At 50.2% G+C, this 26,727-nt stretch overlaps 1 protein-coding gene across 1 annotated transcript in view; it reads left to right on the forward strand.

Moving 5' to 3' along the window:
* The first annotated feature begins 2,804 nt into the window (after nucleotides 1-2,804).
* NAA25 (N-alpha-acetyltransferase 25, NatB auxiliary subunit) overlaps nucleotides 2,805-26,727 on the forward strand; it is a 46,843-nt gene continuing 22,920 nt past the window's right edge. Inside the window, exons 1-11 of the mRNA XM_072600418.1 lie at nucleotides 2,805-2,912; nucleotides 13,001-13,086; nucleotides 13,697-13,835; nucleotides 14,816-14,934; nucleotides 17,264-17,338; nucleotides 18,336-18,443; nucleotides 19,194-19,272; nucleotides 20,664-20,775; nucleotides 20,997-21,086; nucleotides 21,556-21,725; nucleotides 22,941-23,053. Of these exons, the coding sequence (XP_072456519.1) occupies nucleotides 2,855-2,912; nucleotides 13,001-13,086; nucleotides 13,697-13,835; nucleotides 14,816-14,934; nucleotides 17,264-17,338; nucleotides 18,336-18,443; nucleotides 19,194-19,272; nucleotides 20,664-20,775; nucleotides 20,997-21,086; nucleotides 21,556-21,725; nucleotides 22,941-23,053 (1,149 nt within the window). The 5' untranslated portion in view covers nucleotides 2,805-2,854. The remainder of the gene's footprint in view (nucleotides 2,913-13,000; nucleotides 13,087-13,696; nucleotides 13,836-14,815; nucleotides 14,935-17,263; nucleotides 17,339-18,335; nucleotides 18,444-19,193; nucleotides 19,273-20,663; nucleotides 20,776-20,996; nucleotides 21,087-21,555; nucleotides 21,726-22,940; nucleotides 23,054-26,727) is intronic.

Consider the following 26,727-nt stretch of genomic DNA (forward strand, 5'->3'; position numbering starts at 1 on the left):
TCTCTCTCTCCCCAAAACCCTTTCTGGCCAAACCTACTTCCTTGTTAGAAGGGCCTGGGTGGGCGAGAGGTCACCTGAGCTCATTCTTGAAGGGGGTGAGGAGTTCTCAGAGGTGGGGGAAGGGGGTGAGTGGGGAGAGCCTACTAGATGTAGGGGACAGTAGCTACAAAGTCACTGGAGTGGGGACGGAATGCTGAATCTGGGGAACAGCTAGGAGGCCAGCTGGACTGGCAGAGAGAATTGAGTGCAGGGAACCAGCTCAAATTTCTTGATTTATTATAATCTCAGGCCTCTTGGTCCCTTGAGCCAGAGTCAGAAGACCTATATTTTCAGTCCTGACTCTGGCCTTTGCGTCCCTTGTCTTCTTAGAAAATTCCCATACTAAAGCCTCAGTTTCTTCATCTGAAAAATGGGCAAATGGCCTCTAAATGAAGGGGGGTTCAGTTAGGGGATACTAGCAACAAATCACGCTTCTTCACGACCTTAAGATTCGACAAGGGTTTCCTTCACAACCTCAGTGACTCCCTCTTCCCCTCTACCCCCATTTTTCAGATAAAGAAACTGAGGCCCTGAGATGTGAAGGGACTTGCTATGATTATACTGAGTCTGAGGTCAGGTTCAAACCCCAGTCTCCTGACTCCCAATCCAGCACTCTGTCCACACTCACCCTAAGGCAGGGGGGATCTTAACCTTAATCTTAGCGTTGTGGACCCTTTTGGTAATCTGGAGAAGCCCTCTTCAAAATCAGGTTCTTAAAATGCTTAAATTGGGGGCATCACAAAGGAAACCAACTATACTAAAGTGCAATTATTGCAATACATAGAAGCCCCCCCCCCCCCAAGATGTATCGAATTGCAAGTTACAAAGCCTTGCATCAGTTTCAGGCAGCCTCAAAGCCTGGGACACGTGCTGAGTTCTCAGAGTCTGGGGTCTCTGGACAAACTTCTCCCAATGGTCATAGATCAGACCTCCCATCCACTGGAATGTCCTCAAGGTTGTAGGTAGGGGTTTCTGGGGGTTTGAGTCCCCTGCCATCCCCACTTGCTCCTGAGGGGCTCCCCAGAAACTTCCAATGCTCAAAGAAACCTTAAAATATCTTTGAATTCAAGAATGTTAGAGCTGGAGTAGATCTCAGACAGCTTGTCCAAAGATGCCCATTTTGCAGATGAAGAAAGGGGAGAGAGTGGGAAGTAAGCAGACCTACAGCTTGAATGGAGGTCTTGATATCTCATTCAGCGTTCCTTTCAGTAGACTGCAATGCCCTCTCCTTATCTACTTCTTAGAATGGTAGAAACAGGCCTAGAAGAAGTCTTGGAGATTATCTTACAAATGAGGAAACGGAGGCGCAGAAAACTGAAGAGACTTACTTAACTTAGGTCACCTGGAATTCAGGTCCCTGTGGCTCCAAGTTAAGCCTTCTTTTCATTGTGTCATGCTTCCTCCTATGGGTTGGGATGAATGGACAATAGATCAATGCATTAAATAGCACGTATTATACATCTACTGTATGTCAGGATCTGGGGATACAAATCCAGGAATGACACAGTCCTGTACTCAAGTAGTTCTAATATGGGGAGATGACACATATTACTGGAGGGATAAACAGGGAAGGCAAGGAAGGTGTTGGACAGAGGGCTTGCTCTAAGAAGACCCGAATTCAAATCCTGTCACGAATGCTTATTAACTGTGATAAAATAATGATAATCATAATATCAGCAAGCATGTACATAGTATTTTGAGGTTTACAGAGTGCTTTGTGTAATTTGATCCTCACAATAACCCTGCAGGTGTAGGTGCCTTAATAATCCTCATTTTACAGATGAGAAAACTGATGCTGAGAAAGGGTAAGGGGCTTGCCTGTGGTCAGTAGGGGGTGCCAGGCACAGGCACATGCCCTGCAAACAGTAGGTCGGACTGTCTTGCCTTTCCCTATTTTCCCAGAGCTTAGCACATAGTAGGGGGGGGGGGCAGGCCTGGCACACAGTAGGTGCTTAACACATGTTAATTGATGGACTGTGCAAAAAAGGCAGTTGGGTCAGATTAGGAGTCAATCTTGGAATGACTGCTGGTCCTGGTCTGAGGCCCTGGATTTAAAGCTCACACCTGTATGACCTTGGACAAGTCATTTGCCTTCTGTAAACCTTGGGTTTAGATGAGCCGCTTTCTGGCCCATCTGGCTCCTCCGGCTCCTGGTCTAGGATCTCAAGAGTCGTGGTCAGATTTCCTTCCAGATGTTTCTATCTGGGGTGAGACCTTGGGGCACTCATGGGCCACTTACCTGGCCTCCATTTCCCCATCTGTAAAATGCGGGGTCGGACTGGAGGTTTCTGAGATGTCTTCCAGATTTAGGTGTATGATCTGGGTTCAAATCTCACCCCTGATCATTACTGCTTATGGGACCTTAGAACTCAAGCGGCCTGGCTGGGTCTGTCTATGACGCTAAGCCCCGGGTTCGAATCTCCCCAGTGACCCTTGCTGTCTCTGGGCTTCAGTTTCCCCAAGTGTAACCTCTGGTTTCTCTAAACTCCCCGGGCCAGGCGCCTCCTCCCCCTCATCCCACCGGCCCGCAGCCAATGGCCGGGGCAAGGGAACCCTCGCGACAGGCGATAGGCTCAGGCAGGGGCTGCCTCGCCGCGACAGGGCTCCGAGGGCGGGCTTCCAGCCAGGCGCAGGGCCCCATTGGCCCGAGGCGCCCGCCCGTCCTCCCCGCCCCTGTCCCGGCGCCGCGCTCGCCCCTATCGCGCACGTCTTATCGCGACCGCGGGCGGAGGACCGAGCGCGGCGCTGGCCCTTTAACGGCCCCGTCCCGGGGGCCGGCGCCGCGCGTGCGCACTGCGGCTCTGCGCTTGTCATCATGGCGACGCGGGGCCATGTGCAGGACCCTAACGACCGGCGCCTCCGGCCCATCTACGGTGAGTGACCCCGGCCGGGCGCCGGCCCCGAGAGCCGCTGGCCGGAGCCCAGCCCGCCATGAGGACCTGGAGGGCGGCCGGGAGCCGGGGCCCGGCGGCCGTCCGGAGCACGGGCCACTAGGCCGCGCCTCAGCCCCGGGCCTCGCGTGGCCGCCGATCCGGCCTCCCCCCGGCCCGGTCTCGGCGTCCGGCCCGGCGGGATTCCCGCGGGAGCGGGCCCGGCGTGGGACCCTGACCGTCCTCGGCCGGCGAGGCCGGCCCCTTCCCCTCGGGAGGGGAAACCAAGGCCCGGGGGCGGCAGCGCCGGCACTCGAACCCGGGCCGCTGGGTTTCCGAGGTCACCGGAGGGATCTTGGAGGGCATTCCCCTCCCCCTTCTTACAAGTGGGGAAACTGAGTCCCAGAGAAGCGGGGCAGGGACTTGGCCGCAGCACGTTGCGGGAAGCCCCGGGGCCGCCTGCTCTCTAAGTTCCGGCAGAGTCGGGGGAACTTCTTTTACAGACAGGGAAACTGAGGCCAGGGAGAGAGAAGGGGGCCTGGCGTGTAAGCGGCGGGCCGGGCTGGCCCTTGGTTTGTAGGTGATTCAGCGGAGGATGGGGGTGTCTGAGCACCAGACCCTTCGCTTTTACAGCTGGGGAAACTGAGAGCAGAGGGGGAGGGAACGGGAACGAATGACCCAGCCGACCTAAAGACACCCCCTGGTGTGCCTGCGGCTCAGGGAGGGGGCTTGGAGGGACAGTGAGTGTCAGAGGCACAAAGGACCCTAGAAACCAAGGAGTTCCCTGCCTGCCCCCCACGGGAAGGAGAGGTCTCCCCAATTCCAGAATTCTAGACTGAATTTTAGGCACAAACACTCTTCTTTCACTGCTGGAGAGGAAGCCTGGCGCTCTTTTCTTATCTGGTCCTCTCACTCCCACATCTAGCCGTGGGTAACTCCCACAGGAGGCCCAGGTCCTAGCCAGATCTCCCCTCCCTCCCTGTTCTGCCCCAGCCAGACTTCAGCCCCACCTGAACACCCCGTGCATGGCTCTTTGCTGTCCTCTCTGGGGCCAGGGCCTCCTCCAAATCCTGACTCAGGCCAGCTCTTCCCCAGGCCTCCTGGATTTCCCCCTGCCATCTCCCAGAGCTGCCCTGTGTTTGCAACAGTTGCATTTGCCTCGTCCTCTGTGGTGCATTAGGGTTCTTTGCCTGGGTGTCCTGGAGACTTCCCAAGAGCTCAAGGGCTCCCCAAGCTTTGTATCACCCCAGCTCTATGGTAGGGGCTTAATAAACACTGAGTTAAATTGATTTGAGAGAGTGTAGAGGCTGTCTTCTTCCATTAAGAGGCCCCTCACCTGGGGCTCAGTTACCTTAGCTGTAAAGTGGGGGGAGGGGGAGCAAACCCTGTCCAGCTCTGGACTTTGATCCATCCCATACTTTGCAGAGGGGAACCCCCAAGGGCAGGCAGGAAGTGTCTGGTATTGATCTCCTGGACTCTGGTCAAGAGGTCTCTTCACGTGCAAGCTCTTCCACTCACTGTCTCAGACTTTGGTTACTCTCCTCCGCCCTGTAAGCCTCAGTTTCCCCACCCACAAAAGTGAACAGTCATACTTGAACGGCTGAGCATCTTGGGTTGTTGTGAAGACCGAATAAAGTGCTTTGTAACCCCTAACACAGAATGGCTCCTGATTCTGAAAGTGAGACCTGGAGCCAGCGTGGGCCAAGCAGCTCACCATGACCGGCCTCCCCTGCCTTCTTGGCTCTCTGGGCTCCTGTGTCTGCCGAGCACATCCTCAATGTGACACTCACGTCGCCTGCCACTTCCGGCCTGACTGTGCATTAACTGGTGGAGAGATTGAACAGAGGAGAAAGACCCTGATGAGCAAATCTTGGGTACCTCCAGGTGTACCTTGGCTGGCCCCAGCCCTGGGCCAGTCTCCTCTGCCTGGATGAATGTGTGCTTTGTTACTTGTCTTTTTAGGAGAAGCTTCAAGGTCAGTGTTGTAGCTGGTGTGTGTTTGGGTTTTTGTTTTGGTTGGTGTTGCAAATTGAGGCCCCATGGAAGGATGGTCAGGTCACTCCTTTGCTTTATATTCCTAGGGCAGAGAGGCCAAGTTTTCTTTGTATTATACCATTGATGGGCTTTAGTAGCAGGCATTTATATAAGCCTTGGCATGTATCATGTCATTTGAAGCTAACAATAACCCTGGAAATTAGGAACTATAGAGATTCTCCCCATATTATAAGTGAGAGATCAAGGTACACAGCTCCATGGTGGAGCTGAGATTCCAGCTCTGGGCCCTGGGACTCCAAGCCTACCTGTCCACCGTGTCAGGCTTACTGCCTTTCCATTCCCTTTGCTTTGTGATGGAGTGAAATGGTAGCTCACATTTGTCATGCTTCATAGTTAGCAAAGCACTTTTCTCCTAATCCTGTGAGATCTGGCCTTTCATAGAAGGGACAGGACCCTGGGGCTTTGAATCACACAGGCGAGTCCAGGTGTCTTTGTATAGTAGCAAGCTTTCTGTTGGGTTTCCAGAGGGAAGAGATGCTGGGAGAAGTCTGAGAGAGGATCCCAGGGATCAGGATTCTGTGGCTCCACTAACTTTTTCCCCCAAAAGATTTATTGATGACTTTTTTTAACATCCTAATACTTTGTGAATATATGATCTTTCGTTGTCTTCCTTCCCCTCAATGAAATTGTCCCTTGTAATTCGGAAAAACAGTGAAGCATCATCTGTATCTGACAAAAGGTCAGCAGCATATTAGCGCTCTTTACATGGATGTTAATCCTAGCCTTTGTGAACATTGTTCTTCTAGTTACACTCACGTTGCTCTGCTTGATCATCATTTGTGGGTGCTTATGGGTAGATGCCACAGTGTTATAGCATACTGCAGTCTCCCTGTATACTTAAAATTGGATTTTTTAAAATGATGCTCTTAGTGACCATTGGATTCGTAAACAGATATTTCAAAAAGCTTTAGCTGTCTTCCACCAGAGTTCCTCTTCTGGTGCCAAATTGTGGCATGGAGGTGACCCTGGAGGCTGCTTGAAGGTGATGCCAACCTCTGGCAGGTCTTCATGGACTGTCAACCAAGGACCATCCCAGTGAGACACTTGTGATTCACCGGATGCTGCTGTGGGAACCAGGAACTGCTTTTTGGTGGGAGAGTTAGAGTTTGAGATGTCAGGTGTGGAGTTGAAATTCCAGTTGGAGTGCTTGGATTTTGGGTGGATTTTCTGTGGATTATGGGATTATTTAAGGTATTCCATAGAGCATCTTGCTTCATTCACCATAAGCTGTGGCAAAAGCTTGATGAGCAAGCTTTGGGTTTGGAGTTTTGGTTTCTGAAAAGCCTCCACCCACCCAGCTTATTAGAAACCCTGTTCCAATGGCCTCCTTTAGTGAAATTATTAGAATAAGAGAAATTGCAAGTTCCTTCTGTTCTCAGCAGATTTTTACTCTTGTGTGGGTTGATAGGACATGATACAGCTTCACTACCAGAGATTTTGATGAGAAGGGCTTGATTTTAATGCTGAGAAATAAAAATAGGTAAAACAACTTCTTAATAAAAGAGAATGATTAGGTAATAGCTTTTATTAGAAAGTAAAGCAGGAAAAGGTACCCTTACAAAAGCCTTGGGATTTGGGTTGTCTTAGACACCATCATGACCTCCCTGGGGGAGATGGTCCCGCCTTCGCCAAGCTTGGCTCAGGTCCAGTGAATCTTCTCAGGCTTTTTGGTCATAACTAGCATAGCTTTGTGGTGATTTTTGATGTTTCCCTCCAGGGCCTGGTCAGAGTCCAACCCAGGTACTTATTCTGGCTTCACCTCTGGGGTAAAAGCCGCCAAGGTTTGGGGGAATGTGAGATGCTTAGCCCTGGGCTCTGAAGTTCTCCCGAAGGTGCCCGACCATCCCGAGGAGCCCTGGTGCTTTAGGTTTGGAGGGTGGCCAGCTTTTTCATGAAAAGGGCCTTTGACCCATGTCTTTTGCTCTCTTTTAAAAGCATTCGGCCTTTCATAAAAACTCTACCTTTGAATTCCCCCAGATAACATTTCCACTCTCAATGTGTTTTTGAAATCTTTTTTAAGAGAGTGAAGAGCCAGCAATAATTAGATCCTCATGTTTTGCCTAGAGGTGCACTCATTGAACAAGCCTTTATTGAGCTCCACATATATGCCAGGCAGTGCTAGAAAAATAAAGACAAAAGATGAAATGACCTTTGCCACCTACTGGGAGAAACGCCATGAACTTGGATTAGTTAATATACACATGTGGGTATATACATGCACACACACGTGTACTTAATAAATCCACAGCAACCTGGTGTATAGGGTGGTGGGCAGGGATGCCCAGGTAACAGGGAATCAGCAGTGCTTCATGGAGAAAGAATTCCTTGAACAACCTTGAAGGAAGCTGGAGATTCTCCGAGGAAGAAGGGAGGACAGAGGAGGGCCAAGCAGGCATTAGGGGAATGGGAGAATTAGGGGAAGGTACAAAACCCTCAAGATGGGAGATGGGATCAGCAGGGAGAATCATCTGACTAACCGACAGAGGAGGTGAAGGAGCGTGGTGTCCAGTGAACCTGAGAAGATGGGCAGGAGTCGGGCGAAGGCTGGCACTGCCAACCCAAAGAGATTGTATTTTATCCTGATGGAAAGAAGGCACCATGGGAGTTTTGTGACTGGGTCAGAGCTGGTTTGGAGAGGGGACAGTGAAAGCATGTGGGAGCTGGCTGTGGCCAGAGTCTGGGCTGCCTTGGCTGGGCTGGGGGGGTAGGGGTGTTCATGGGAAGGGCAAGGTCACAGAGAGATCATTGTCATGGGAGGAGAGAGTTTGGCTTGTGCCAGCTCGTAGCTTAACCTGGCTCAGGGAAGATAGTGACAGTGTCTGTCAGAGGGCTTTCTTTTTCAGTTTGCCACACAGATTTGAGGCTTGAGTTTTGATTGCATTTACGCTTCTAAGTGAGGTGAAGCTTGGAGAAATTGGAAAATGGAGCCAGGTGATGGTTTCCTGCGGGCAGCCTGGCGATTCCTCTTAGGTGATCACCATCCTTCTCACAGAAGTTAGGAATACCCATGGCATTGGTACTGACCAGGACATCCTGGAATCAGAGTAGGTTGGGGCTTCTAGGAACTAGATTCCTACCTTAGAAGAAGGCTGTTGTGCCAGCGCGGGGCTGGGGCTGGCTGCCTCTGGTGGGGGAGGGTGGAGCTGCTGGGGTGAGGTGGGAGGGCAGCTTGAGGCCTATAGGCTTGTGGAAAGGCCATCCCAGGGGGTGGTGCTGGTGACCAGTCACAGCTGACAGAGCTGGGCAAGTATGGGGGGGGGGGGGGGGGGAGTTGTGCTGATGCTTGGCTTAGTAGACACATTGAGATTTCTAGACTGCTGAAGGAGGAAGGAGGCTTTCATGTGAATGGAGCTGGGCCGTGGATGAAGCCTGCTCCAGGAAGACACTGTGGGCATCCTCTAAATTTCCCTTTGCTGGGCCAAGTCCCAGTGGCCTCACCCTAGTTACAGCTCTGCGTCATGCTTCTGTGCCTCTGACCGTCCACTGCCTGTGGAGATGCTGCTTCTGAGCACCAAGGATGCCGCGACACCAAAGACAGCTTCGGTTCTTGTGCAGCCCCCAGGAGGAAGCGTTTCACTTTGGCTTATGGCCCACTGGGGTTCTGAGAGCAGTGCTTTCAGATCCTCTTCCCAGTTGGGCTCTGGTGTCAGCCCCCCCAGGAGGCTGTAATCCGAGCTGCCTGAAGGCAGCTTTTTGCTCCTCAGGAAACCTTCTCAAGCCCTCTGTTCAGTAGGGAAGGGAAGCAGTTTGAGTTTGCAGGGCATGTGCACATATAGAAACCAAAAAGGATCCATGTTCCATGAAGAAAACTTGCTAATTAGGTGGTACCTTCGTTAGTGCCTGCAGTTGCTGCATGTTTAGCAGAACAGTCACAGAAATCAGTGAGACCCCTGCTTGTGCTTCTTGCCCCCCAGTCGCCCCAGGTGTCCTGCTCAGGCTTAGTTCTAGCTTTGGCTTGGATGGAGAGCAGAGCTGAGAATCTAACACTCAGAGACAAGTTGGGCTAGATGGGAGGAAAGCCCTAGGAGAAGGTTTAGTGGGAATGGGAAGTAGTTTTCCAAGGGGCACCAGAAGTTCCCTCACTTTGTCAGTTGGAAATCACTTCTGGTGTTTTAGTCAGTTCAGAGGTCCCCGAGCTCAGCTTTGGCATCTTACCGTTGCTGATTTCCTGTAGCTCAGGGTGAAAGGGTTCTGTGTCCAAACCTCACGTGTTTGGCTGTAGTCAGTAGGATTCTTCCCCCAGTGGGCTCTTCTGTGATGTTTGAGGTATGCGCTAATGCTTCTCCTCCTACACCTCCAATCTACACGTTTTCAGTCACACTGCTGCTTTTGGAATTTGTCATGGGATATTGGTGCCATTTGCCAAATGTTACTCGTGGCCCCTTGGCAAACTTCTTCAACCCCACTTTGGGAGCACCTGCTTTATACACTTGTCCTTTATACAGTTGGTCTCTTTGGAGTCCCACAACCATTCTGCAAAGCAGTTCTGCAACTAGGGAAACTGAGACTCAGAGAGCTCAAGGCCACACACCTAGTAGGTGTTAGAAAATGGATCAGGGGTGGCATCCTCCTGACTCCAAGGTTGGAGAGAGGGGAAGGTCCGTTTGCTCCCAGATCTCTCTGACTTCAGATCTAGGACTTGACTCTGCCAGGCCTGGGGTCTCCATGTTCTGACTTGATATCTGACCCATATTCACCCTTCACCCATCTGACCGACCCTGACCTATGAGGGCTTTAAGCCGTGAGCGGTAATGTCCTGATACATTCCTTCTCTGACTTGACTCCCTGCTGTGTGGCCCAAGGGGCCCCTGGCCTTTCATCCCTCTCCTGTGCAGCAAAATTAGGAGGATAACCCTGAGATTTATTGCTCCTTCTAATTCAGAATCCAATTCCATCTCGCCAGCTGAGGATGCAAAGGGTGAGTCAAAAATTTGGCCAGGAAAGCTTTTCTGGAAACCTGTTGTAGACTCAATAGCAGAACAGATAACGATGGAGTAAGAGTTGGACACTTGTGATAATGTGCCTTCGACTTGGCCCAGAGCATGTATGGAAGGGCACATGGCAACTGGGAAAGAATTATGGAGGCCAGCCCTGTAGGTGAGTTTAAATGAGTGACTGGCAGAGAAACCTCTTTTACAAGCTTGTTCTTTCACTAGGTTATGCTGCTTGTATGATAAAGCATTAAGGTTGAAACGTACGTACGTGTGTGTGGCACGCGCAGTTTTAACTGTTGACCAGTTGGCACTTGTCCAGGCATCTGATTCCTGGGAGTCTTCATACTGAGAGAAGGAAACTTATTGGGACAACCATGTGCGACTGCTCTTCTCCATCCCTTTGGGGCATCTTTATGGCCAAGGGCATCTGACCCAGGATGGACCAGGCACAAGAAGCCTTATTCAATCCTGGTCAGCTCTGACTCCAGACTAGACCTAATTGACATTCAAGTTGTGGACACCATCAGCAGCAAAGTGAAGTGGCAGATGCTTCACAGCTTTGCTTGAGATTTGCTCGGCCAGTTAGTGCCTGATTGGAAGGGAGAGGACTACCCTCTTCAGGAATCGCCACGTGCGCCTTTGGAGAGGCGACAGCATCATTGCTCTGGGATCATCGACTGTCCTGGGAGCAGGAGACTAGAGAGCCTCCTGTCCATCTCCTCATTGAACGGATGGGGAAATTGACGTCTGGAGAGGTGAAGTCGTCTTGTTATGGGCTGTCCTGGGGCATCCCCGGAGTTCAATGGGCCTCTAGCTTTTGGTGATCCAGGATGCTATCCAGCCAGCCAGGTTGGTGGTCCCATGCTGGTGGCAAATGGCTGCCCTGGAGACTAACTTTCAATTCTTGACCTTAGATATTTGTTAGGTTGTTTATTCACAGGAGCAAATCTGTTTTGTTTTTGTTTTTATCAATTTATTAATCAGTTTATTAATTAATAACTAATCCTTAACTGGCAAGATAGAATTGAATTCTACAATCACTTCCATAAATCTTAGATTTTTCTCCCCCTTTCCTCCCCACTTCCTCTCCCCTCTTTCCCCAAGATGGTGTGCAATCTTATGTGGGTTCTGCACATATTTTCTTACCAAATACATTTTCACCTTAGTCATGTTGCATGGAAGAATTTAAACGAATGGGAGAAACCATGAGAAAACAACAGAACACAAGAGAAGATAGTCTGCTTCACTCTGCTGGATCTGTTCTTGAAGGTAGAGTGGGAAGACTACTGGACATTGGGAGTCAGGAGAGCTGGGCTCAGATCTCACCCTTAACACCTGAGACTCAGGTCACTGGACTTGCCAGAACCTCTGTGCCTTCCTTCCCTTTCAAACTGGAATGTGGACGCCAGTGGTGCCACCCTCCTGTGGTGGTAAGAAGGGCTTTGCAAGCTTTGTCCATGTTCCATCTCCCTGGGAGCTGTGCTTTCTTGGGAACTCCTGATTGAGCCCTGAAGTCAGTGCCTCACTTGAAGTTTAAGCTGCCTGGGAGCAGGGGAGGAGCACAGGTGCCTAGCCAGGGTGTTATCAGGGGCAGGCCCAGGCAAGCCAGGGATGACCTTTTGCCACAGTGCCAGACTTCCTGCCCCTGTTACCAGCTTTCCTTCCATTTCAGCCTCTGCTCAGTGGACTTCAGATAGAAATGGTACGGACAGAAGTTGCCACCCCCCACTATTCAGAGATGTTCATTGTTCACTAGACTGGCAGAGGGGGGTAATGATTGCCTTTTGGAGTTGAGTCAAAACAGGACAATTCCAGCAGCATTTAGGACGGTGTGTGCTTTGTCTTATTGCCACGTGGTTTTTATTTGTTTCTCTGAGTCTCATTTGGAGAGTTCCACAAGTTAGGAGACTGCAAGCTTCGTCCTTAAGTTTTTATGTCTTATTCTGTTGGAGATTTGGGCCGATCTTCCTGTGTGCAGGCCTTGCACTTGTGACGCAGCTTCTTGTTGAAATGGCCAGGTGACTGGGAGCTGTGGTTATAGTGTGAGGGAGCTTTGGTTGTGAGTCTGCATGCTTGATCGTATCTTGGTCGTATCCTGGTTGAAGGAGTGCTACATTTTTTGCATCCAGTAGAATCTGTTGCACTTTTTCAGTTTCCCTACAGAATGTCCATTGATCAGTAAGTGTGCACTCTTAGGGCTAACTCTCTGTGATTCCTCACTGGCAGTGCCCTGGCCTTGTAGAGCCCTCTGTCTACAAACACTTTTGCCATTGGTCAGTCGGATGAAGTCTTACTCCTGGTTCTCTTCCACTTCCTGCCTCATCGGCCTTTTACCAGCCCTGCTCTCATGAGAGAAGGGAAGCAGGTGGTGGAGGAGATGGAGGTCAGATCCAGATGTTTGGCTGCATAGGAGTATAGACTCAGATCTAGAGCTGAAGGGACCTTATATGCCACCTCTTACAGATGGGGAAACTGAGGCCTGGGGGGAGGGACTTGCCTACAGTCATGCAGGCCTCTGGCTCCAGAGCCAGTGCTCCTCCCACTGGACTGCCCTGCTTTTCTGCATTGATATCCTGATAAAACGGTTGGAATTGGAAGGTTGCCTCTAGAGCCCAGTGATCTGTGTGACTGAGGTCTCCCTATCAGAGGATGGGGTTGCCAGGACCTTTCTTTCATTTTGGGCTGCTGAGCCTAGGTCCTGGTGAGGATCGTATCCTGTGCCCAGTCATACATCCATAGTTAGGTAGTACCTACTTCTTATTTGGAAATGTTCCATTTTCATTCTCATTCATTCATTCAGTTACATTTCTTCCCCTCTTGTTGAAAATCAGTAGTATATGACCTGCTTAGTTCTCCTATAACAGACTCTTAGGGTTGGAAGGGGCTTACGCAGTCTTGGAGGTCAGCCCATATCTGGGCGAGAATCCCCTCTAGAAGTTGTCTTGCCTTGGCTTAAAGACCTGAGGGAAGAGGAACTGCCACCGTCTTAGGCCGCTGTCCTGGTCCACCGTCCAAGGCTGTTCTCCTGGGCTGCCCTCCTGGGCCGCGATCCTGGGCCACTCTCCCCTCTCTGACTGTTGCATTCTCTTTCCATTTTTATAGATTATCTCGATAATGGCAATAATAAGATGGCGATTCAGCAAGCCGATAAACTGCTGAAAAAGCACAAAGATCTGCATTGTGCCAAGGTGAGGCCGTTTGGCGTAAGGCATGTTTTATTTGGTGAATTAAAATGCACACGCACGCACACACATGCATGCACACACACATGTGCTCATGTGCTTCCTACTGCTCACACTTGGTCTTCCAGCCACTGTAAAGTCATTTTCGGATTCACCTCCTAAGTGTCTATTTACCTGTGGCTTTTCAGACTGTATTGGCTTAAAAATGAAATATTAAAAATGCTTTTAAGCATCAATTTCTATAAGGGCTTGGCTTTTCCACCGCCACATTATACACTGAGTCCATGCCCTTCTCTCCATTTATGAGGATTCAGTCTCTAAATATGTTTAAAACTCAGCTCAAATGCCACCTTCTGCTGAAAGCTAGAAAACTCATTTTTCCTTTCTCTGTATGTGGCCTCTCGGCCATCCTGGCTGCCCTGCCAGCTGACTTGCTGTGAGGTCCTCTGCAGTCCCCGTGTGTGTCCAGCAAGGGAAGGGAGGCTGGTGGATCAGATTCCCTGAAAAGTGAAAATCTGCTCCCATCTGCTTTGGAATGAAATCTCTGGGTTCCTATTTCCTTCTCTGAGTCTTTTTCATTCCCTTTCTAGCAGCTGTTTCTCACCTTCCTCCGTAGGTATTAAAAGCGATTGGTTTACAGAGGACTGGGAAGCAGGATGACGCCTTTGCCCTGGCGCGAGAAGTTGCTGCCCTCGAGCCCACTGATGACAATTCCTTGCAAGCACTGACCATCCTCTATCGGGAAATGCACAGACGTGGGTCTTTTGTTTAACTTTGTTTTTAATAACGTTGTGTCTCTTTTAAAAATGAGAGAGGAACCTTTGAATGTTAAGATTTTGTGCACACTTGGGTTTTGTCTTCTTGAAGTATCCTTGTAATTTAGCTGTCCAGAAGAGAGGGGAGCACTGGAGGCAGCTGGTGTGGGGCTGGGCAGAGGAGAGGGATGAGGTCCAGGAAGGGAGGAGATGGGCAGGGCCATGCTGGCTCTGCTCAATCCTCCCAGCTGTCAGAGACCTGAGAGCAGCAGTTCGGGGTCTACTCCATTAAGGATGGCATATGCGTTCATTCCTTCTCATTCTGTCCACCAGCCTCGGCCCTTCTCCCTATTTTTGTTTGCTATTCCAAGTAGTTTGAAGCAAAGCAGTGGCTCCTCTTTAGGGAAGTGGGAGGTCACTGGACCCACATGTACAAGAGTGTGACCATCAGTCCCATTTCTCAGGGGTTTATTGGCTACGGGCCTACTGTGTGTGGTCACATGGGAGCAGAGAGTTGGTCAGCTTGGCTTTTGTGACCAGACAGCTCAATGCCTTCCCTCATCTTCCAAGGACGCTGCCTTCTTCCAATAGCCGACGTTAGCAGCTCAGTGTCATGCTGTGTGCCTCCCTCTGCCTCCTCTGCATGTACAGTCCACCTGCACATCAGAGCTCTTGTCCTCCATTCCCTTCTCTCCATTCATGTAGAATCAGGCCCTGATCTCGTGGAGAGCTCAGCTGAGATGCCACTTTTGTCTCTCCCAGCACCCTTAGCTCTTAGAGCCCACTCTTTGGAAATTCTGTTGTCTGTATTCTAAATGTGGAACATCTCTGTGGAGATGTTGTGTCCTTCTCCCTGAGGGCAGGATGGTTGTGCCATCCCCAGGGCCCAGACCAGTAAGCCACTGAGAGTGGGATTGAAGCCTCTTTGGCCAAATGGGGAGGAGATGCACTGAGTGAAATCTCGCCTGTCTCTGTCGCAGCGGAACTGGTCACCAAGTTGTACGAGGCCGCTGTGAAGAAGGTTCCCAACAGTGAAGAGTACCACTCTCACCTCTTCATGGCCTACGCTCGAGTGGGGGAATACAAGAAGATGCAGCAGGTGAGTGGCCCTGCGGGCACTGCCACAAGGGCTGCGAGGCTGGTAATGTGCTTCTCTTGTGCTTGGAAAAGGGAGCTGGGCCTGTGTTCTCTGGTGGCTCTCCTGGCCTCTCTTCATGAGAGACAGAAAAGGGCAGAAATCCTGGAGCAGGCCTGTGTGAGCCAGCTGCGTGGCATGTGGTATTGTGTTGTTAATATTACTGATAGTTGGCATTTGTTAAGCCAAATTTACAAAGTGCTTTATTTACATGGGATCCTCACAACCCTGTGATCTAGATGCTACTATTTTTAGTTCACAGGGAGGAAACGAAGGCCCAATAGATGACCTATTCTCGGTAACACAGCTAGCATCTGAGGCAGGATTTGAACCTGGGTCTTCCTAACCCCCAAGTCCAGCTTCTCCCTACCCCTTCCAGGCCACCTCAGGCCCTGTGTCCCATCCTGCTGTATCTGGACAGCCCCAGCCAGACCTGGTGCTAAGCTGGATTCTTTAGGCTCCATGGAGTTCCTAGAGGGCCTCTGCCAAAGCTGGCCCCCAGCTGGACCACTCTCTTTTCCCCACCCCTAACCCTAACCGCAGCCTTCCTGACCACACTGCCTTGCCTTTGCTGGTGGGCCCTCCTGGGGTCCTAATGTCCTAAGGTGACCAGAGGAGACCTGGGCCTTGCCAGACCCTGCAGCCAGACTCTTGCTCATGTGCTTTCTTCCCCTCCTCGATGTGATCTCCCTGAGAGCAGGGGCTAGCTCCCTCTGTCTATCTGTATTCCCAGCTCTTGGGACATCTTAAGGAATAGCTGAGTAAAGGCTCTTGTATTTATTCATTTATCCATCCATGCTATCCAGTGGGCCCGACTGCCTCTCACTTACTTTGTTTGCAAAGTATCTTTAGTTCAGAAAGAAGTGCTTGTGGCTTTTAAAAAAATTAATGAATCAAGCATTTATTAAACACGTATTGTATGTAAAACATTTCTACAAGAAATGACCAGATCACTAGGGCAAAGCTGTGCCCTCTGGGAGTTCATAGTCTGATTTGGAGGAGTTAGCGGGTCTACAGATAGACAATAGCCCTGTAATTTACAATAATGATAGAAAGTACTTGTCCTTAAGGGCATCTGTTGGGACTGGGTAAGCTGGCCGTGGTTGATTACCTACCCCTTGGCTCAGCATTTTCAAATTAGGTTAATAGTGCCTAGAAAGGAAAATGTCTCTGAAAATTTTTTCCCTTGAATTTTATATATTTTTTAAGAGTGAAGAACTCAGGTAGATGAGAGCCTGCTAAATTAAGACAGTCTCAATCCCAACACATCCGAAAAATAACCTTCATGCTAAATAGAATTCACCTAGAAAAGCTTTCAGGTGCACGTTATGTTTAGTTACTGACTTGCCTTTCCTTTCTGTCATTTAAGTGGACTTGTATTACGAATGCTGTCTTCTCTGCTACTTAGCTGACTTTGGGACATCACTCTAATGCCCTTTAACAATGATGCTTTGATAGGCCAGTGTTTCTTCTGTGACTGCACATGATTCCCTTCTACAATAAATACAGTGTTGGGAGTCTCCAGGAACCATTTGAGAAATGCCAGGCTGCCTGACCAGCTTTAGACTTTCTTATGGCAGCTCCCCCTTCACGGGCTCATTTGTCCTGATGCTCATGTTGGGGTTTGGAATCATATTAAATAGAAGTCATCTTGGCACAAGGTGGGGCAGAGACGGATCCCAGCAGTCACATTTGCCTTTTGGGATCCACCAACAGACCATGTTCACAGTGGTAACTGCAGCTCACTGCCAGTCATTATTAAAATCAGCAGGTAAACTCAGAAAGTGTGGCCTGCTCAGGGCCTGTTTCTCCCCTCTTTGGGCTTTAGGCTGCTTCCCAGGCTGCTGTTAGAGCCTTTGACTCCTCCAGCCCTGCTGAAGTGAGTAAGGACTTGTCTTGGGGGACCCTCTGCTTGATCCTCCGCCCCAGTGCAGTTGGCACATGAGATACCACACAGCAGAAGTGCAACCTCCTGGAATAGCTGTGTCTTTTTACCCTTCCCTTGGATGCTACAGGCCATTCACTTTCCTCTTTGAAATGGGAATAGCATGTGTGTTATTTCCTTGGAGCTGGTTTCTTTTGGCTCCATAGCAGTATAATGTCTCAAAGTGGGTTTGTTTAGGCAAATCCTGAAGCCAGGGCCTGGTGGTTGCCTTGGGAGAGATGGCTGCCATTCTCAGGCCAGCCAGACTTTAACTTGAGGAGGACCGGGCAGAACAGGGCTTACATTGCTGATCATTGAGTCCTTTCATTGGGTCCAAGAACTTTCAAGTCCTGTCTTTTTCTCTTTCAGGCTGGAATGGCACTTTATAAGATTGTACCAAAAAACCCTTATTATTTTTGGTCTGTCATGAGTTTAATTATGCAGGTGAGTACGAGGTTCAGAATGGCGTGGGGAGCCTCCGTTTTAGACCCTGTCATTGCCGTCAGTAACCCACTTACTTCATATGCTTTTAGTAGGATATGGGGTTAGCGCCATTTCTAAATATGTTCTTATCTATTAACTTTGCACAGAGCTTATCTTGTCTCCTCACTAACAGATACAAGTGGTTTTTATGTTCTTTTTTGTACTTGTCATCTTAATATCCAGTGATACTGTTATCCTGGGTCATGGCAGCAGATGCCTGGGGGAGAAGGGGTTAGGAGAAGCTAACATGGTGTTTGGACCTTCCGAGATGAATTCATTAGCCAGCCCAGAACCCAGGAGTTAGCTAAAACACCTCAAGTTCACCTACTTTATTCATAAGTAGACATGGTTTCTAGTAGCCAGCAGTGAGCTCATGTGGGATGGGGGGAGAACAGGCCATGGTGACCTTCCATAGAATTCCTAGCGGTCTTCTGGTGCTACCATATGACCACACACCCTATGCTGGCCCAGCTGTCCAAGAGGAAAACTCACAGTGCCCTCCACTTAGTGAGTTCTCTCATTTAGACTCTGGCCCCCTCTGAAGCAGCTGCTGCTGCTCTATTGTGCAGGAGAGGGAGTGAGTGAACAAAGGTTCTGTGACTTGTGTGTAGCCACGTGGGTGAGACCAGCACTTTTCCCACTGTCCCTGCCTGCCCCTGAAACACAGATCAAGGGAAAAGCGATTCATGACTTCTGGAATAACCCTGTGTGGCTGTGCCTCCATTTACAAAATAGACTTTCTGGGGAGTTTTGTGTCCTGGGGAGCTCACTGTTTGAAGAAGTCCCTAGGTGAATTTGTTATAGTGAGTATTAGCCCTTTCTTGGATTGACTTTGTAGGTGTCGGTGAGGATGGGTGATTGCTAGCATCCATTGGCTCTTAATGGAGTTGGGTCAGAGGGAGCGTCTCGCCAAAGGCCACTGATGTGACAACTTGATGAATGTCTTTCCTTTCCTCAGTCTATATCAGCCCAGGATGAGAACCTGTCCAAAACCATGTTTTTACCCCTTGCTGAGAGAATGGTGGAGAAGATGGTTAAGGAAGACAAGATTGAAGCCGAGGCTGAAGTAGGTATCGTACAGACGTGAGGAGCAGCAGACAGAGCAGACGAGGGCTGGGGGAGACCTGGAAGAGGGGTCAGTGCTCAGGCTCATAGCTCAACTCGGATGGTTATTAGCAGCCGGATCTCAGGAAGTGCAAGGAAACAGAGTCTCAGTTTCATTATTTTTCAAAATGGAAATAGTTGTGCTGCTTGAACCAGTAACCTTACAGGTTTTGAGCATCAGATATGAGAGAGTACAGGAGAGTGCTGGCTATGTACTGCCATGTTTTTGTTATGTTGTGCCAGAGCGGCCTTCAGTGTGGTTCTGTGGGCCAGGACACAGCGGCCTCCAAAGTCTTTCCAGAGAGTTGCGTGGGTTGGCATCCTGCAGCATGACTGCTTTTCACTCTAGGTGTTGTGTCCTTGGCATTTAGTGCAGCCTCTCCCCCCCAGACCCATAGTAGGTGCTTTCTAAATGCGTTGATGGGATCTCAGTCCTACTGGAGGATTCAAGGATTTGTGAAGTGTCTTGCATGGGAGGTCTGCCTCTGTGAGCAATGTGGGGCACCTTGCCTAGAACAAGGACTCGAAAATGTGTTGTGGATGCTTAGGGCCGGGGCTTGTTGTCAGAAAACCTTTGGGTCACTCTCAGCCTGTTGGCAAGTGGACACCAGTGTCTGCCTTTGTCCTTGGTGAAACCCCAGCATGGCTGTTCCTCCATTCTTCCTGAAAGCGTCTTACTGGCTCCCATTTTCTTTTGGGTTTTACTCCTCAGGTCGAGCTTTATTACATGATTCTGGAGCGCTTGGGAAAGTACCAGGAAGCCTTGGATGTCATCAGAGGCAAGCTAGGAGGTAATGGCCTGTGGGTCAGGACTAAGTGAGCAGGGAGCTACCTGATACATATGGGCCTTCAGGCTGTGATTGGGCACTGTCACTGAAAGTTTCCTGTAACAGCAGGTCATAAGTTAAATAATTCACTTGCAACAGACATCACCAGTCTTTTGAGCATGATATGGGATGGTGTGGCTGGATCCTCCATAGAGCACCAGAGGGGAGCCCAGGAGCCATAGTTCAGGCCCCTCCTTTTACAGGAGGAAACGAGTCTGGGGTAGCCAACTGACTGGGCCCAGGCCATGCGGAGGCAGGGTCTGAACTGGGATCCTCTGACACTATGCTCTGGGCCTGGCCTGGACTACGCTGCTGCAGCATCTTTTCTGCCCCGCTAGTAGCAGCTTGTTCTATAGATGGGGAGGGGCAGTTTGTGAGTTGGCCTTGGACTGGGATTTCCCCCTTTTGTGCTGTCCTCTGTCCATGAATGAGAGAAGTCAGACCCAATCTGACTCTTGGAGTTAGCACCACATTTCCATGTTGGTTAGCGAAGTCCTGCTTCGTGTGCACATGCCCTCATGGCCCATCATGGCTTTTGAGCCCTGTGATCCTCTAAGTCTGACTTGTTCAGAAGTAGAAGAGACAGTGGGATGTTGTGGGCAGAGTGCTGGGGGGCAGTCAGGGCTGGAGTGGGGGAGAGATGGGCAAGGCCATATGCCTGTCAGCCTTCCCACGGAGATGCCTCCACGTGTCTTCTGTGGCTATAGATTATAAGTTATGGGAAGGTACTGCTGAATCCAGTGGCTTTTTTGTCATTCTTTGTTTTCCTAGTCAGCAGAAAATAAAAATACAGCTTTGCCCACGTGGAGGAGGTCTGCCAAATACTGTGGCTGTCAGAATGAGCTCCTCTGCGGGGCCAGGAGAGGATTTTCAAGGGCTTTCTAGCTGTGAAGCCTGTGATTCTCTGCCCCAGCATTAAAATCCTTTCTAAACCCCTCACTTGCCAAGCTGCACTAATGTTAAATTGCCAAGTCTGATTAGATCTGAGCTATGGATTCCTCTCTCCTCTGTGTTCAGCCTTGGGAATTGAGGTATTTCTGATGGAGTAGGATTCATTTTACTCCTTGGTGTCATCCTCCTCCTCATCACCCATTTTCCCCCGCCCCTCCTCCATCTCCTGCTCTGGCCAAAGCTAATGGTTCTTCCGCTCTGCCCAAGGACCAGCCTTCGGAAAAACGTCCCTCATTCCTGCTCTTTCACAGATGGTAGAGGGAAGGAAGGGAACAGGTTGTTGGGAAGGTGGGATAACCTTCAGGGTTCCCACTCCCCAGTATCATCCACAAGGGATTGTTGGTTTTGGTGATCACTCCTTAGGAAAGGAATCTTGTTTAAATGAATCCCTTTTGTGGTTGTAGAGAAGCTGACCAGCGAGCTCCAGAGCAGAGAAAACAAGTGTATGGCCATGTACAAGAAGCTAAGCAGGTGGCCGGAGTGCAATGCGCTGTCGCGGAGGCTTTTGTTAAAGAAGTGAGTGTGTGCTCGGTGCAGCTGGGAGGCAGGGATGTCCCTGGGTGGGTGGGGTGAGCAGTGACCAGCCTTAGCTTGGGGAGCCCCTGATGGGATGCGCCACTCTCCCCCTCTCAAGCCTGTGGCCCCACTGTGAAAAAGAGTTGAGGATCATAGTGCCCAAGTTCAGGTGGAGAGCATTCATTTTAATGGCCCCTATCATTTTGGTCTTTGATTTTTAGCTCAGATGACTGGCAGTTCTATCTGACTTACTTTGACTCTGTCTTTCAACTCATTGATGAAGCCTGGACCCCTCCTGCAGAAGGAGAACAGTAAGTGGGTTTGTTTCCTACCTTCCCCTTGAGGGGTTTGGAGGGGAGGGCAGCTCCTTGGGCTTCTCTCAGTTAGCAGCAGCTCTAGATGAGGGACAGCCCAGCACTCCTGGGACCATGGCAGTCTCCTCTGAGCAGAATGACAGGCGTGTTTCAGAGACAGTGGAAGCAGCCAACCCCTGCCTGGTAGTAAGGTGGGGGTAGCCTGCGGCAGAGTGTTGTCCACCTTGTCGGCTGCCACTCACCATAGCGGGTGATCCCCTGGAAGAACATCTTAACAGAAATGATGGTGATGTACAAACAATAAGTTGTCAATAAAGCTTGTTAAAAACAAGACGACGCGGCCCTTGTTCTCCTTTGTTGTCTGCCACTTTCTGCTTTCTCCCTGTTGGCAGCGGTTTCCTTGAGCCTTGGGGTGGGAGGTGGGGGAGAGGCCCAAGAGTCTGTGTGTCTGTGCATTTGTCCCCAGCTCTCTGGAAGGAGAAGTACATTATTCCGCAGAAGAAGCTGTGAAGTTCATCGAAGAAAGGATCCTGGAGGAGTCAAAGAGCTCCCGGCATCTCCGAGGTCCCTACCTGGCCAGGCTGGAGCTCATCCGACGTCTGCGGCACCAGGGCTGCAACGATGAGCACAAGCTGGGTGAGGAGTAGGCAGGTCCCTGCTAGCATGCTGTCATGGGGGAAGGTGGCGAGGGGCAGCTCTGTGGTGCTTCCGTGGTGGGGAGGTGGCAGAGGGCAGTTCTGTGGTGCTCCCGTGGTGGGGAGGAGGAGAGGGCAGCTCTGTGGTGCTCCCGTGGTGGGGAGGAGGAGAGGGCAGCTCTGCGGTGCTCCTGTGGTAGGGAGGTGGCAGAGGGCAGCTCTGTGGTGCTCCCGTGGTGGGGAGGTGGCAGAGGGCAGCTCTGTGGTGCTCCCGTGGTGGGGAGGTGGCAGAGGGCAGCTCTGTGGTGCTCCCTTGGTGGGGATTTGAAAGTGAGGAAGCTCTTTGGTGCTTCCATGGCAGAGTAGCTTTTCCTGTGCTTAGGAAGCCCCACCCCTGCCCATCTGCTATAAGCAGATTCTGGGCATATAAATGCATTTTAAGATCACCCAGTCGTGACGAGGGAACTAAGTCTGCTGCCAGAGAATGGTCCATGTTCCAAAGGCTCACAAAATGACTGACTCATAGTTCTTTTTCCCTGCCTCTCAGGAGTGCCCAATGTGCACACGCGTGCACGCACGCACACGCCCACAGTTGTAAGCACACACATTTCCTCTTTTGGGGTGCCTAAGTGCACGTCATCGTTCATATATTTCTTCCTACTAAAATGGAAGCACTTCAAGGCACTATAGAAAGTGTTGCAGAGAAAGGCTTTCCTTAAGGTCCGGCTCACTCTTGTGCTGGTTGGATTTGTCACTGTTTGGCCGTTAGGTCTGTAATCTTGAAGTATGATTTTTGGAAGGGAGAGGGCTGGTCTAGGTCATGATCTCGGCAGAGTGGTGAACCTGGCCTCAGGAGCCTCTTTCTGCCTGTGTCTGGGGCCAGCGTGGAGTGTTAGGGTTCTGTTTGAGGGGGCATGACGACCCTGGGTTCAGCCAGTCAGTGTCAGAAGTGGGGTTTGAAACTAGATATTCCTGACTGAGACCCCACAGCATGAGACAGAGAGGTTGACACTGGGAATGAAATGCCAGCCTTTAGACCCTTCCCCTTGAAGCAGGCCTTGGTTCTGGACTAGTCAGTCCTCTTTTCTCCCTTCCTGCCCATCATGCCTTTGGAGCTAATGAGGGGTCTGACTTTCACTGGCACCAGGCTCACAGCTCCCACTTATATGCTGATGTGCCCTTGAATGTTTAGTAATTTGGTGATTGTGTCTCCTAGGTGATCCAGAAGAGTTAATGTTTCAATATTTCAAGAAGTTTGGAGACAAGCCTTGCTGTTTCACTGACCTAAAGGTGTTTGTTGACCTCCTGCCTGCCTCACAGTGTACAAAGGTAAGAATGCTGCTACCAGGGGAGTGTCTTGGACACCAGGACAGGCCCAGAGGGATTCTACTTCTGTCTGGGAATGGAGCACTGAGCACTGATGGCTTTGACTTGACCAGGTTGTTTGGAAATCTCAGAGGAGTAGATTCAGCCTAAATACAGGGAATCACCAAAAAGGACCTGACTGACTAATCCTGACTGTTAGGGCCACTCCCTGAAATATCAAGACTTTTGTCAGAGCAGAGAACCCTCAGAATGGAAACTCAGGCCCATTAGGGTGAGTGACTTGTTTAGTTCTGTGGCTGCTGAGTGTCAGAGGCCAAAAACCAGTTTTTCTTCCTGAAGGCAGCTGATTGGAGCCATGCCCAGAGTGCCAAGCCTGAGTGAGGAAGGCCTGAGTTTAAGTCCAGCCTCAGGCCATTTCTAATTAGGTGACCCCGGGCAAGTCACTTCACTGATGCCTGCCTTAATTTCCTCATCTGTAAATTGGGGCTCATAACAGCTCCTCCTTCTCAGGATGGTTGTAAATTAAAAATAAGATGGTAATTGTAAAGTACTCAGTGCAGTGCTCTGGCACACAGTAGGTGCTTAATAAATGCTTGTTTCCTTCCTCTTCCCTTCCTGATATCAAGCCCAAGATCCTATCTGCTAAATTAGGTAGGTGTGAACCTGTAGTAACATATTGACAAGTGATCTCTGCAGTTTTAAAGTTTGCAAAGCCTTCTCCTTGGAACAACCCTTGGTCATAGGTCACGCGTATCCTTAGTCCCATTTTCCTAATGAGGAAAGACTTTGCCCAAGAGACAGGTCTTTGAGGCAGGTCTCGTACTCTGGTTCCCCTGTTTATGATTGCCTCCCTTGAATCAGTGAAGGCCCCCGTGGTGCACCTTTGGGTCTGTGCTAGGTGGTTAAAGACCCAGACACATGTTGGAATGGCTTCTCTGGTTGCGTTTGATGCCATGTAATTTGGACAGGCAATTTTCAGTCAGGGATTCTGGTTTTTCCCCATTGGATGAGAAACAGTAGAAACCCTGGACACTCAACAGCATTGTCTCTTAAAGCAAATGCTGCATGTGTGGGGAAGCGTAATCTGAGGGCCTTGCTGAGGGGGCAGTTGAAATGAAGCCACCCACCCATTGGCCTTAACATAGAAGGGTTACAAAAGAGGGTGAGGATATGTTGTTAATTTTTAGAGAATCCCTCCCAGAGGCTGGTTCTGAGCTCTCTGAAATCTCAGCACCTTCTCTGCTACACCCTCAGTACTTGGTGGGATTCGTTAAGTGTTGTCAGTGTGCCAAGAACTGTGCCCTGGTGCCAGAGGCTGGCCTCTGGGGGAACAGGCCCAAGACAGCACACTTTGGGAGAACTAGGGCCTAGGGAAAAATCTGTTTACAAGTTTCTCATTCCATCTCATACAGGGGAGAGCATTCATGCCACTTACCAGAAAAGAAACAGAAACTCTCCAAGGTCATTTGAGTCCCTGTTTCCTCTGCATTAGTAAGGGATGTACAGCCAGTTCCGTCCTTGGAGCCTCCTGCCCCTGCAGGCTCCGTAGGCTGATGGCAGCCGTCCCACTGCCTCTTTCCTTCCACTCTTGAAGTCTGGCTCCTCCCTGAGCTCCCGTAGGTGACTCCAGTCCTGTGCTCCCTTTTTCTATTTTCTTGTCTTCAGGAGAATGTGAGTTACTCTGGGTAACTTCCGGGTGATTCCTGTGCCTTCCCTCGGTCTATCACTTCTTACTTACTCTGTACGCAGCTTGCTGTGTTCATGTCTGTTTGTCTGCACATTGTCTCCCCCATGAGAGGACAGGGACAGTGTTTTGCCTCTTTTTCTCTCCTCAGCATTCAGCACGGTCCACATGGTAGGCACTTAATAAAGGTTTATTGATTGATTATTGATTTATTGATTGCAGACCCTTAATCCATGTTTATTGGATTGGAACATTGGGTGCTAAGTTCCCTCTTCCAGATGCTGCCTCTCTCCTTGGCTTCAGAGGCGCTGCGCCATCCTTCTCCATTGCCCTTGCCGGCTCTTCCTTCTCTTCTCTTGCTGTGACACGCTTTCTCAGTGGAGCCTCCTTCACTCCCCTACCTCCCCTGGCAGATACTTCAACATGCCTGTCCCTGGTCCTGCCCTGTCATGAACTCCAAATCTGAAGCATCCCCAACCCTGCCTGTTGGAGCATGTCCTCCTTCACTCCCTCAGTACTAATGCCAAGCTTCCTACCAGGTCTTAGCTTCCTATGTCCTGGCTCCCTTTGGCCTCCTAGGGAAGCCTGAGGACTCCTTCTTAGAATTCTCTCTTAAATGCACAAAATAAAATAGGTAGGATTACAAGGAAACTATGTTGAAAAACAATTATCAGAATATTTTTTAAAATGTCCACGGACCCAGGTGAAGAGCTTGTGCTTCATTCTCTCCTGTCTGCCCCTCACCCCACTGCCAAATCCTCTCATTCATAGATCTAGTCATGTCACTCTTGACCAACACAGTGGTCTCCTGTGCCTAATAGTCGGAGTTATAGCTGGTTTCCTTGGTACTCAAGGCCCTGAACACTGGTGCCGTACTTGATCCTGCATCAGTGAGCAGTGTGGGATAGCAGGTACAATGCTAATGTCACCTGGGGCTGCTTTCAGAGGGGCAGAGTGTGTAGGAGGGAGATTTGTCAGCATCTAGGGGAAGACAGCCAGAATGGGAGGCCTTGAGACCTTGTCATGCCTGCTTAAAGGCGCCAGGGATGTTTAATCAGAGGAGCCAAGAGAGCTGTGTCAAATATGTGACCAGATATCCCAGGGAAGAGGGATGAGCCCCGTTTCCTTTGACCCTAGTGTCAGGATGAGGAGCAAAGTGAGTGTATGTTGCCTGGAGGCAGATTCCTCACCATGAGAGCTGTCCAGTCATGGAAGGGGCTGTCATAGGGGGTAGCCCCAAGACATGGAAGGTCTTCACACAGAAGCCAGGTAAATACTTACTGGCCATGTACCCAAACGCTCACTAGCTGCGGGACTCTGGGCAAGTCCCACTGCCTCTAGTTCCTCATCTGAAAAGTGGGGATGATACCAGTGTTTACCACACAGGACTCCTGTGTGTATCAAATGAGAAAAATCTGTGAAATGCCTTATGAACTTTAAAGTGATTTATGAATGCTAGCTGCCGTGAGGGTGAGGGTGATGATGATGAGGTGGGAGTGCTGTTTTGGATCTCTTCGCTCTCCTGTTTGGTGTGATTCTGTCAGTCAGGCTGACCTGTTCTCTGTTCCCAGACATTCCTCTGAACACTCCCCCTGCCCCACCCCTAGCCCCCATGGACTACCTGTTTTTTATCTGCCACTGGACCTTGAGCTCTGTGAAGGCATTCCCCTTGTCCTGCCTCTGCATGGTAGCTCTTCTCCTACACTGTGGTCTCTGCACACAGTAGGCTTTTCACAAGTGTTTGTCAGAACAAACTGCATTCTTAGCTAATCCCGAAATGTAACTTGAGCTGTCCAGAATCTCTCTTTTTTTGTTTACTGCTTAACCCTGGGCCTAACCAGGGCATTGCATGGTAGCCTGTCTCAGCAGGGCTGTAGGGAGTTAGGAGGGACTGAACTCTAAGAATGACTTTAACTTCTCTGAGGCCAGGTTTGTGTCTTTTCCAGCCCAGACTGCAGGGCTTGCCCTATACTGGGCTCAGTCCAGAGATCCA

Source organism: Notamacropus eugenii, chromosome 4 (assembly GCF_028372415.1).
Source record: "Notamacropus eugenii isolate mMacEug1 chromosome 4, mMacEug1.pri_v2, whole genome shotgun sequence".
Classification (NCBI taxonomy): domain Eukaryota; kingdom Metazoa; phylum Chordata; class Mammalia; order Diprotodontia; family Macropodidae; genus Notamacropus; species Notamacropus eugenii.